This window comes from Artemia sp. Qi Xiang Cuo, chromosome 1 (genome assembly GCF_049724085.1).
Source record: "Artemia sp. Qi Xiang Cuo chromosome 1, ASM4972408v1, whole genome shotgun sequence".
NCBI classification, from domain to species: Eukaryota; Metazoa; Arthropoda; class Branchiopoda; order Anostraca; family Artemiidae; genus Artemia; species Artemia sp. Qi Xiang Cuo.
In genome coordinates this window covers 27669222-27681626 of record NC_142794.1, presented here as the reverse complement: position 1 = coordinate 27681626, position 12405 = coordinate 27669222, and the positions used below count along the sequence as shown (strand labels likewise).

At 35.8% G+C, this 12405-nt stretch overlaps 1 protein-coding gene across 1 annotated transcript; it reads left to right on the top strand.

Moving 5' to 3' along the window:
* Window positions 1-843: 843 nt before the first annotated feature.
* On the top strand, window positions 844-12198 carry LOC148956168 (uncharacterized). Its single transcript, XM_089094275.1, has 3 exons — window positions 844-891; window positions 1896-2030; window positions 10964-12198. Exons 1-3 carry the CDS (start codon window positions 844-846, stop codon window positions 11144-11146), a joined length of 366 nt encoding a protein of 121 aa, XP_088950401.1. The 3' UTR covers window positions 11147-12198.
* Window positions 12199-12405: the final 207 nt, after the last annotated feature.

Genomic DNA, 12405 nt, shown 5'->3' with positions numbered 1-12405 from the left:
AGCTGAATATGAATATGAATATAAATAATACAAATATGATGGGTGCTGTTTGGAGGTTTGGTGGTTTTCGAGTCCGGTAAGTTGAGCTCTATTTTTTTTCTTTCTTTTTGGTTTATTGATTTATTAGGAAGGTTTTCACCTGTAAAATTTGCTTCAGGGACTCGAAGATGTATACTTTATTTTTAAATAAACCCAGTGCTACTTACTTATGATCACCCCTGGGAAAAAAACAAATAAACACGTATCCGTGATCTTTATTCTGGCCAAAAAATATACAGGACTCCACATATTTGCAAAGAGGAGCTTGAAACTTCTAGAGTAGGGTTCTCTGATGCGCTGAATCTGGTGATGTGATTTTCATTAAAGTTATGTGACCTTTAGGGGTTATTTCCTTCTTTTTTTCGAAAATAAAGCAAATTTTCTCAGTGGCGTAAATTTTTATGGGCAAGACTAAAGTTGATGAAATTTATATATTTGAAATCATCATAACCATCTGATTCTTTTAATATATCTATTGATATCAAAATTTCGCTTTTTAGAGTTTCGGTTACTATGGACCTGGGTCGCTTCTTACTTACAGTTCGTTACCACGAGCTCTTTGATAATTCTTTTTTTATTTACCAATTATTATAAAAAATTGTTCAACTTAAACGCGAAAATACGATATCTTCAGTTATTTAAATATACTTTCTTCAAAAAAAAAAAGATTTCTTCTTTATGTGTTCATCTAGCTAAAAAAAAAATCATGTTTATTCATATTCTAAAAATTCCGAAAATTACGATGGATTCGCCAACTATAACAAGCAATAGGTTGCTATAGTTTCCAAACAACAAGTCTTGAATATGGAGAAAGAAAGGTTCAATATTAAAAGTTTGACTCAGAGCTTAGAGGTAAAATTTAGTCAGAAATAATTTTATGGCTGTTTTATTTGAATAAAACCTGACTCAAAGAAAAGCTAACGATCTTTTATCAACCTGTTGTAAAGGATTTCCTAATAATATTTCCTTAATTTTTATTCTGTCTAAAATATTATTACGTTCAAATTTTACCTTCCTTATTTTTCCCCATCAAAAGTAACTCATCTAGAAAGCTGGGTTATTTTGTTCTGGTAAGAATATTGATCTCTCCAGTTCAAAAACTGGCTTGTTAGCAGGGTTTCTGTTAGCAACTAGTCTTCTACATATATAAATTTAAGTGATTTTGTGTACGTTTCTCTCCACTGAAAACTTTGCAATTGAATAGACTCACATACTATTAAGTCTATAAAAAAGCAGATGCTCATAAGTTAACCTCAGAACCATATGTATAGCTATAGCCAACAAATATCTCAAAATAACTCACTGAAAAAGAAATGAAAAAAAGTAAAAGTATGCGAGAAGTGTCACATAGAGCAAGGTCAAGCGGATTTGCGGGGGTCGAAGACAGAATTTACCCAAGAAAGTGAAAGTATGGAGGGGGCATAAAATCTTCTAAGTTAAGAGTTTTCTGGTCAAGAATCAGCTATGCCAGCTCTTTCGGTCAGCATATATATGTGACGAAATTGACTGAAGGGGCAAGAATAACTGACATTAATGACTGTAAAAAAGAGATGCTACGTCGGTAGCTTAATATGATCGATAAACTTCATTTTTTTTCTATTATTTGAAACCAAACTCAGCTAAGATTCACAAGAGGATGAACGCAAAGCTCGGATACATTGCCTGAAAAAGTTGGAGATGATACAACTCAGCAACTACAACTGGGTCCCAAATTAGAGAAACTTGTGGTCTCTCCATTAGTAGGCATCGTTGGGAGGACTCTACTTTAAAGCAAAACGACATTATTTTCATCGCATCTTTCATTTCATGGTTTTGTAACGCGGATCGCTTCTGGTTTTATCATGGTTATTTTAAAGGTTCACGTGATGCTGCAGTCAGTGGCTACACAGATTTTTATTCGACAAAATACTGAGCTGGTCCGACTCGTTACGAAATATAAGGAACGTATACGGAAGCTAGAAGAGCAACTTGCTCATATAAGTAAAAAAGAGGTAAGTCCCCTGACGTAATTTTTAATTAAGTGTATCTTAATGTATGGTTAAATTTCGTATATCATCAAAAAAATTTAAAAGTGTAATATACATTTTGATCTTTTAGGGTGTGTAAAACGAAAGCATAGCTCCAAAAGTAATTATTTAGCTTGGATACAAAGAGATTTTTTGTAACTAATGTTGATTAACAATAATGATATCTGCAAAAAGAAAATACATTCAAAATCAAAATTCCTAGACAGAAGCTGTCATCAATTTCATGCGATATTGCGTCAAAGGAACCGTCTTTGTGTTCTTTGGATTTTTTTTTCACTTTTTTTGTAAATAAATTTCGTCATAACCTCCTTTACTATTGTTGCACTGGTAGTAATTTGGACATGGACGGGGCTGTTTTCCCATGCTTTCACATCCATGTAAACGGGGAGGGAGTGAGTGAGTGAGTTGTTTATTTAACAATAAAAATCATAAACAAAAAAACTGCATCAACAAAATCTCCCCCATAAGGCTCCATGGCCGGGAAAGAGCAGGGGGAGAAAAAAATACCAAAAAAAAAAAAAAAAGATCCAGTCGCCCACCTTAATAATCCCCAGAATAACAAGCTAGGCAGGGGATAACACATGAATTCGCCAACTCAAATAAATATCCAACTCAATCCAGAGACATAAACTCCAAGGGAAACCGGAAAAAAACTTAAATACTAGCTAGAAAATCCCTAACATACTTTTTGAACATACCAAACGAGTGGCAGCTTTGTGCAGACACAGGGAGCGTGTTCCAAATCCTGTTGCAAGTTGTCACAGGGTTAAAGTCAGACCTCACTGATGGAGTATGAAGAATCCGTAAGTTGCTGGAAGTGCGGAGATGATAAGTCGATTGATCAGAAGCAAAAGATACATTTTTACATAGAGCAGCAGTAAGATGGCCGTGCAACTGTAAAAAGATGAAAGAAAAACAAGAATAAAAAAATAGAGAGGTTTCAAATCAAGCAAGGGTTTAAGTGAAAATCGGTTAGTTTTCTTAATAAGAGCCCTTGCTTTATCATAAAGTTTTGAAAGTGGCATCAGAGACGTCGGAAAAGTTGACGTCCAAATAACAGAACAATATGAAACATAAGACTGAACTAGGCTGTAGAACAAGATTCCAAGAATCAACCCTGGATATATATGTTTGAGCTTTCTAAGGATTCCAAGACTCCTGGAGACTTTCATTTTAATCAGGTCAATATGATGCTTGAAGGAAAGATTTTCGTCAAGCAAGATGCCTAGGAATCAAACGTAACGATCTTTAGGTCTACTTGGAGAACCTCTTGATAAGTGTATTTCATTTAAGTCAGGACAAGCCTTTGAAGAAAGTGATTGCCAGAGAGAAAATGTGGACAAACATCAAATGGGGGAAAATTACACCCAACTTAAATATAACAAGAATTGCTTCTTTATACTTTGTCCTTTCTATATAGCAATCCTCAGCAACCATGAGCTCTACTTATTCTTCCAGTCGGCCTCTGGACTATTGGCTCTAATCCAATAGGCCAGAGTCAATATTCTTTGCGTTTTTCATCCAAAATCGAAGAAGAAAAATTTTGGAGTGAAATTTACTTGTTGAATGATTTATTCCTGGATTCGATTTATGGCTTTAATATATGTGCTAGAAAGGAGTTTAAGAAAAGAGATACGACTGAATCCCTAAAGGATTTTACTTAACTAAGTTTTATTTTTGGCAGTAGCTAAATTTTAAAAAAATATCGCAAATCGAAAAAGTATTCAAACTACCTGATAAATACCAAAATTGCAAAAATATGCCTTGTATTTCTATGGCTTTCCTAACCACTGTTCGATACTTTCATCCATATTAATGGCTCCTTTCCTCAAACGCTACAAAATGGAAAGGGGGCCAGCAAAAATATGGCTGCCGAGGGCAGAAACAGAAGTTACGGAAGGCTTTCTTAATTTCTGAGCTTTATCAATGGGATTGTGGTGCTCAAAGAATGGTTCCACAAATTTCTGGCGAGTTAATCCAACGTAGACCTAGCCATAGTTAAGTTTTCCGCATACCCACACACATACACTAGATTTCCTAGATTGTCATAAGTTCTGACTTCCCCAGAATTTACGAAGCTAACGACAAGACCATTTGAAGTGTATTTCTAATTTGAAAAAAGTTTCAATATTGTATTTCTATAAAACTCATTCCCTAAGTTAAATAAAAATGTGACTATTTGCGATCGTACTATCAGAACATTCAGCCTCTTAATTTTTTCATGCTCGCTTTGTCTCTTCTTTACTATTACATTTATGAACTTAATTGAGGGATATTATATTTTATAGTGGCTATCTAGTTGAACTCATTGATGAAATAATAAAGAAGGGACAGAACAAGCTTAAATAAATGGAGATCTTAATTTCTGACTCTATAACATCGAAGAGCTCCGTCTTAGAACATACATATTAAATTAATGTGTATTTAATTATATATCATTAACTGACAATCTCTACAAATACTCAAAAAGATAAAAAAAATTTAGGAATGAGAGCTCTCATCGCACTTTGTGATTTTGCTGGATGGAAGTAAAACAGGGATAAATCTGTTTTATTGGGGGAAAACCACTTTTGGAGGGGAAGTGGGTGGTTGTCAGCCTCGTAACTATTTTGTAATAATAACTTGATTAAAAAAAAATTACTTCTTGAAACTGATTATTACGGGATCATAAAGGTTTTTGATACAGATAAGAGGGCAATATAGATGTTCATTGTGTGTTCTTTTCTGTGCATCTCATGCAACCTCAAACAGTTCATAGGCAGTGCGCTAGCGCTGCCTAAGTAAAGAACGATGTTGGCACAATGTGTTTTTTTTTGTTTTTTTCTCCATACCCGGGCACTTCGCATCGAACGAGTTGTCGTAGAAACTTCGAAAAGGGCTCATTCGATTGGAAATTGAAGTGGCTAGTGCCCTTTTTCATAGTCGAAAGTGAGTGGAGGACAACTAGCCCCCCCCCACCCCCACTTCTATCACTCCCCCAAACACATCCAATCAAAATTTTTAGATAGCCCTTTTGTTAAGCGTAGTTGATTTCCAGATAGAAAATATGTTTTTGAGGAGGACACTCCCCCACAACCCTCAAGGCAAGGGTTTTAACTTATGCCCTGGGGGCATATAAGGTTTTTATAGAAGGCGTTGTCGTAGAAACTTTAAAAAATGCTCATTTAATTGAAAATTCAAAAAGGCTAGTGCCCTTTTTAATAGTCGAAAGTGATTGGAGTCCAACTAGCCCCCCCCACGCCCATCATTTCCCCAAACACATCCAATCAAAATTTTGAGATAGCCATTTTATTCGGCGTAGTTAATATCCAGATAGAAAATATGTTTTTGAGGAGGACTCTCCCCCACAGCCCTCAGGGCAAGGGTTTCAAGTTATACCCTGGGAGCGTGGAAAGTGATTGGAGAAAGTGATTAGAGTAAAATGAGAAAGTGATTGCAGTTGAACTAGCCCCCCCCCCTCTCCCCCATGCCCATCATTTCCCCAAACACATCCAATCAAAATTTTGAGATAGCCATTCTGTTCGGCGTAGTTAATATCCAGATAGAAAATATAATTTTGAGGAGGACTCTCCCCCACAGCCCTCAGGGCAAGGGTTTTAAGTTATGCCCTGGGAGCATATAAGGTTTTGAAAGAAGGTGTTGTCGTAGAAACTTCTAAAAAAGCTCATTCGATTGGAAATTCAATGGGCTAGTGCCCTTTTTAATAGTCAAAACGTGATTGGAGGGCAACTAGCCCCCCCCCCCACACCCATCAATACCCCCAACACAAACAATACAAAATTTTTGATAGCCATTTTGTTCAGCGTAGTTGATTTCCAGATAGAAAACATATTTTTGAGTAGGACACTCACCCACAACCCTCAGGGCAAGGATTATAAGTTATGGCCTGGAGCATATAAGGTTTTTATTGAAATCTTTGTCGTAGAAACTTAAAAAAGGGCTCATTCGATTTGAAATTCAAAGGGCTAGTACCCTTTTTAATAGTCGAAAGTGATTTGAGGGCAACTAACCCCCCTCTCTTGCCCACCTTTTCCCGAAACACATCCAACCAACATTTTTAGATAGCCGTTTTATTCAACGTAGTTGAAGGTTTGGAAATTAGGTCTTTAAGGATGACTACCCCTCCCCCCACAGCTTTCAGGGCAAGGGCTGTAAGTTATGCCCCGGGGGCATATAAAGTTCTTATTGAAAGCGTTGCCGTAGAAACTTCAAAAGGGCTCATTCAATTGGAAATTGGAAGGGCTAGCGCCTTTTTAAGAGTTGAAAGTGATTGGATAGCGACTAACGCCCCTCTCATGGCCACCATTTTCCAAAACACATCAAATCAAAATTTTGAGATATACTTTTTGTTCAACGTAGTTGAACTTTCTGGAAATTAGGTCTTTTAGGATGATAACACCGTCAGAGCCCTCAATGCCAGGGCTGTAAACCTTATATGCCCTGGGGGCATATAACGTTTATATATAAAGTTGTTGCATAAATCATATGCAGCACGATTGCGCTGCCTAAGTAAAGAACAGGGACACTCGAGAACGAGAAAAGAAAAGGGGACTAAATAAAGAGGATGACATTCCCCCACAACCGTCAGGGCAAAGGTTTTAAGTTATGCATATAAGAACGATGTTGGCAAAATGTATTATTTATAAATTTTAACTTTTAAAGCAGGGCACTTCGTATCGAAGAATTTGTCGTAGAAACTTTGAAAATGGCTCATTCAATTGGAAATTGGAGTGGTTTGTGCCCTTTTTAATAGTTGAAAGTGATTGGAAGGCGACTAACACCCCTTCAACGCCGTACCATTTCCTGAAATTCATCCAATCAAAATTTTGAGATACCCATTTTGTTCAGCATAGTTGATTTCCAGATAGAAATTATGTTTTTGAGGACAGTCCCCCATAGCCCTTAGGGCAAGGATTGTAAGTTATGCCCTGGGGGCATATACGTTTTTTTATAGAAGCCGTTGTCGTAGAAACTTCAAAAAAGGCTCATTCGATTGGAAATTCAATGGGCTAGAACCCTTTTTAATAGTTAAAAGTGATTGAGGGCAACTAACCCGCCTCTCACATCCACCTTTTCCCCAAACACATCTAATCAAAGCTTTGAGATAGCCATTTTATTCAACGTAGTTTCAACTTCTGAAAATTAGGTCTTTGAGGATGACAACACCCTCACAGTCCTCAGGGCAAGGGTTGTAAATTATGTCCAGGGAGAATATAAAGTTTATATGTAACGCGTTTTCGTAGAAACTTCAAAAAGGGTTCATTCGATTGGAAATTGAAATGGCTAGTGCTCTTTTTAGTAGTCGAAAGTGATTGGAAAGCAACTAACACCCCTTCCACGGCCATCATTTCCCCAAACACATCCAATAAAGATTTTGAGATAGCCATTTTGTTCCACGCGGTTCAAAGTTCAGGAAATTATACCTTTGAGCAGGACACTCACCCCAGAGTCTTCAGAGTAAGGGTTTTAAGTTATGCCCTGGGGGCATATAAGGTTTATATTGAAATCTTTGTCGTAGAAACTTGAAAAAGGGCTCATTTGATTGGAAATTCAAAGGACTAGTGCCCTTTTTAACAGTCGAAAGTAATTTGAGGGCAACTAGCCCCCCTCTTACGCCCATCTTTTCTCCAAACACATCCAGTCAATATTTTAGATAGTCATTTTATTCAACATAGTTGAAATTTTTGGAGTTTCTGTCTTTAAGGATGACAACCCCCCCCCCCCCCAACCCTCAAGGGAAAGGGTTGTAAGTTATGTCCTGAGGGCATGTAAGATTTTTATTGAAAGCGTAGAAACTTCAAAAGGGCTCATTCAATTGGAAATTTAAAGGGCTAATGCCTTTTTAATAGTTAAAAGTGATTGGAGAGCGACTAACGCCCCTCTCACGCCCACCATTTTCCCAAACACATCCAATCACAATTTCGAGATATCCATTTTGTTCAACGTAGTTGAAAATTCTTGAAATTAGGTCTTTTAGGATGATAACCCCCTCAGAGCCCTCAGTGCAAGGGTTGTAAGTTATGCCCTGGGGGCATATAAAGTTTATATAAAAAGTAGTTATAGAAATTTCAAAGGGGGCTCATTTGATTGGAAATTGAAATTGTCCTTTTTAATAGTTGAAAGTGAGTGGAGAGTAATTAACTCCCCTCTTACGCCCGCCATTTCCCCAAAAACATTCAATCAAAGTTTAAAGATAGCCATTTTGTTCAGCGCAGTTGAAAGCTCTGGAAATTATGTATTTAAGGATAAAAAAAAAACCCAGAGCCCCAAGGGCAAAGGTTGTAAGTTCTGCCCTGGGGGTCAATAAGGTTTTTATAGATAGAGTTGTCGTAAAACTTCAAAAGGGGCTCATTCAATTCAAATTTGAAAGGGCTAGTGCCCTTTGTAATGGTCGAAAGTGATTGGAGGGTAACTAATCCCCCTTTCACGCCCACCATTCCCCAAAAGACGTCCAATCAAAACTTTCAGATAGCCATTTTGTTCAACGTAGTAGAAAGTTCAGGAAATTAGGTCATTGAGAATGACACCCCCCCCCAGCCCTCAGGGCAAGGGTTGTGAGTTATGCCCTGAGGACATATAAGATTTTATTGAAAGTTTTGTCGTAGAAACAAAAGGGCTCATTTGATTGAAAATTGAAAAGGCTAGGGCCATTTTTAATAGTTGAAAGTGATTGGAGAGCGACTATCACCCCTCTCACGCCCATTATTTCCCCAAACACATCCAATCAAAATTTTGAGATAGCCATTTTGTTTATCGCAGTTGAAAGTTATGGAAATTTGGTCTTAGAGGATGTCAACCACCCTAACAGACCTTACCGTAAGGGTTGTAATTTATGCCCTGGTGGCATATAAGGTGCTTATAGAAAGCGTTGCTGTCTCAAAAAGGGCTCATTCGACTGGAAGTCGAAAGGCCTAGTACACTTTTTAAAATTCGAAAGTGATTGGAAGGCTTGACGTTTTTATAGTAAAGATTGAAAATAGTATATATAATGTATTATTTTCATTTGTTGTTGTTGTTTAGACCAGGGCACTTCGTATCAAAGGAGTTGTCGTGGGAACTTTGGAAAGGGATTATTCAATTGAAAATAGAAAGCGTTAATTCCCTTTTTAATTGTCGACAGTGATTGGAGGGCAACTAATCCCCCTTCCACTCCCACCCTACCAGACTCATTCATCCATTTGTCTATTATTTTTAGAAGCTTTTTGTTGCCTTAGGATTAAATAAAAACGCACTGCGATACAGTTAACCCTCAAAAAAGTGTCTCAGAATTATCCTATTAAAGACTTAGCGTGTTGTGTTGACATCTTTAGTACTACTTTTACTCTCAAGAGTTAACCAAGTAAATCCAAGCTATCAAAGAAAGTAAACAGATTTTTTTATGAATGGTATCAAGTTTTCCATTTCAGGTCAACTAGAGGAGGTATGAAACTAAATTAAATAGTACCATTTGTGTCCAGATTTTTAAAAGGGTGTATGTTGTTAAAAATTGCTGAAAATTTTTCTCCAGCATAAAAATAGCAGGCCAAACTATAAAGTCTTAAAAAACGAAAAGATTTAAAGTATTATTTTCTTTTTCCCTGAAAAGACTATGTCAATATAAAATGAACAGAAATTAATTAAAAAAACTTTTTCCACAATATAAGTTTTTGAAAGAAAAGTAAAGAGCTCGGATAAGCAAAAAATGAGCAAAAATAAAATCAAATAATCTACCAAGTGTGAAAGTACCACAATTCAGCATCCATAGATACATGAAACCCAAAACAAATAGAAATTACAATAATTAACCAAGTCAACTCAAAACGAGCAGAAATTAACACAAGTTGGGCGCAAAACCCCTGTCAAGGCCAGAACAGAATTTGCACTTTACTGAAAAATACAAATGAATGTGCATTGTCACTTTAATATACATATACTGAACTTAGTAATTAAAATGTTAATAGTATTTGATTTATTAAAGTTATAAAAGTAAAAACATTTATATTTTTTACAAGATGATTCAAGACACCGCTGAGAGAAATACTTTGTCTAGCGTGGTTTTAATTGCGTATACGATATTAAACTGTGGTTTTTTGGGGTTTAGGGGGAAAAAGGTACATAGGTTAGGTTAGGCTGCGTATTTAATATATGCAATGCTTTACCCCCCAAGCTAATCTTAATTCTGACGATGTCTCAAAAGGAACAGTTTAACTGATTGCAAGAATATAAATTCCAGAGATACCTGCTAACGTACTTTCTATCCAGGTCCACTCATAAATGGTAAGTGTCTTGTCTGACAACATTTCGACAGAATAACAATTTGTTGTTTTTGAATATGAGTACTGATCCAACATATGACGTATTAAATACTATCCAAAGAGTGCTTAGTGAGGAGGTTTGGCATTTCAGCAATGCTATTTCGTTATTTTAATATACTTTAATCGATTTTCAATTTCCATTCACCAGGATGATTCCAGTGGCCTATAGGAAGTGTGGATTAGTTCTTACCAGACAGACTTTGTGGATTGAAATTTTGCTTTTTTTTCTGGAGTCCCTATAGTTAAAAAAAAAATCAAGTTATTTTTTTTTTTCTGTACCGTCGAGGTAATTCAATATTTGCTTATGTTCGAGTCATGAAAGCAAAGAATTTCGATTTAATGGCTTTGCATCGTACAGCAGGCTACTGTTCTGTTCAAATTAATGTGGTTTATATGTTCTGAATAAACGTATCGACTATAGGCCTACAGAGAATATTGAATATGCTAAGTTTATGATTAAAGTAATAAATGTTATATACTATTAAAAATAATACAATAACTATTTAAAGCAGCCCTGACTAAGCTGTTTTCTTACTGCCTCGCATTTCCTTGACAGACAAAAGACCTTATCAATTTGTAATTTCATCCTTTTCTTTCTTTTAGGATGCTTTCAAGAAGAAAGGGGTTTCTTACGAGACTGGGAAACTTGACGATATGGATAGCGTTATCAAATCCCAAGAAATAGAAATTGTGGCCATGAGGCGAGAAATTAAGTATTTATCCCGCAAAGCCCCTGTTACTAAACAAAAGAAAGCACAAAGAACGAAAGTTGTCTCTTTCAAGTAAAGAACTCTCCTGCTATCGTAATAATTGGGATAAATTAACAATAAAATGCTATATTATGTTAATTTAGCTCCCATTTTATCAAGCTCTGGATTTTTATGATTGATAAGAACTTCTCAAGACAAATGAGAGAAACATAGAATTTAGATTTATTGGAGAAAATATCCAGAACTTTTTAAATGCAAACGTTGGCATTGGGAAACAGTTAAAAACATACTAAAGTTATAAGTTTCACTATAAAGAAGTATTTTGCATAAGAATGTAGTATATTTTCCTGGAACAGAATTTTGAGAAAAGTTTCAGTCAAAAATTAATTTATTTCAAAATTAAAAATAATTTGAAAGATCAAAAGCGCAAAAAAGACTCAACTTTACTTCTTATAAATGATCTATTTTTAACAGAATTATATTTTTAAGAGAAAATGTCTGATTTGTAAATTGAAGTAAAGAGAGAGAGAGACAGACAATAAATCATTCAAAGCTCGCTTTCAAGACTTAGCTCAAACCTCAAAACTGAAGATTATAATGGGGCTTATGTTAGTAAAAGAAGAATTTATGTCACTTTTGTCACATAAAGCCAAAGAGTGTATGTTTGAACAAATACATGATTTACTGATGACCCAAGAAAGAATAAGGAGAATATATAGAAATGGTGATTGGGACTTTGTCCCTGTTGTGATCAGGCTGAGTATGTTTATCAATCTTTCCGTGTAAGTAGAAAGAAATAGAAGTATAGAGAAAATACAGTAAAGTCAGTCTTAAAACATGCTGATGGTTGGAGAATATGTCAGCAGATTCTTTCATAGAAATAGGAGGAGATATTGGACTAAAAGGGATAACTGAAGTGATAATGATAGCGTTCTATAGCTATTGGAATGAGTCAAATGTTAGAGATTGGAATGAGTCAAATTCATCGCTTAGGGTTTTTGGGAACTCGATTTGTTTTCATTTTTCCTTTTTGATCATGTATTCAGTATGTATGTTTCTCGATCTATTACACATTCACACATTGTCCGGACAAAGAACTCAAGGGTTTTGCTATGCATTGCAATCCTTTTTAAATCCACTTTTACTTTTGGCGTATACATGATATTTTTAAAATTAGTATTTTCAAACGGATTTGTTCTTTTTTATACCCAAAGAATCCATACACTATACTGAAATAAAGCAGTGATAGGGGTCAAGTATGGTTTGCAAGCGTGGGTGCTCTGAAAGACAGAGGAGGATTTTTAGGATGTTTTCCAGAGAAATTGGGTACGGGTT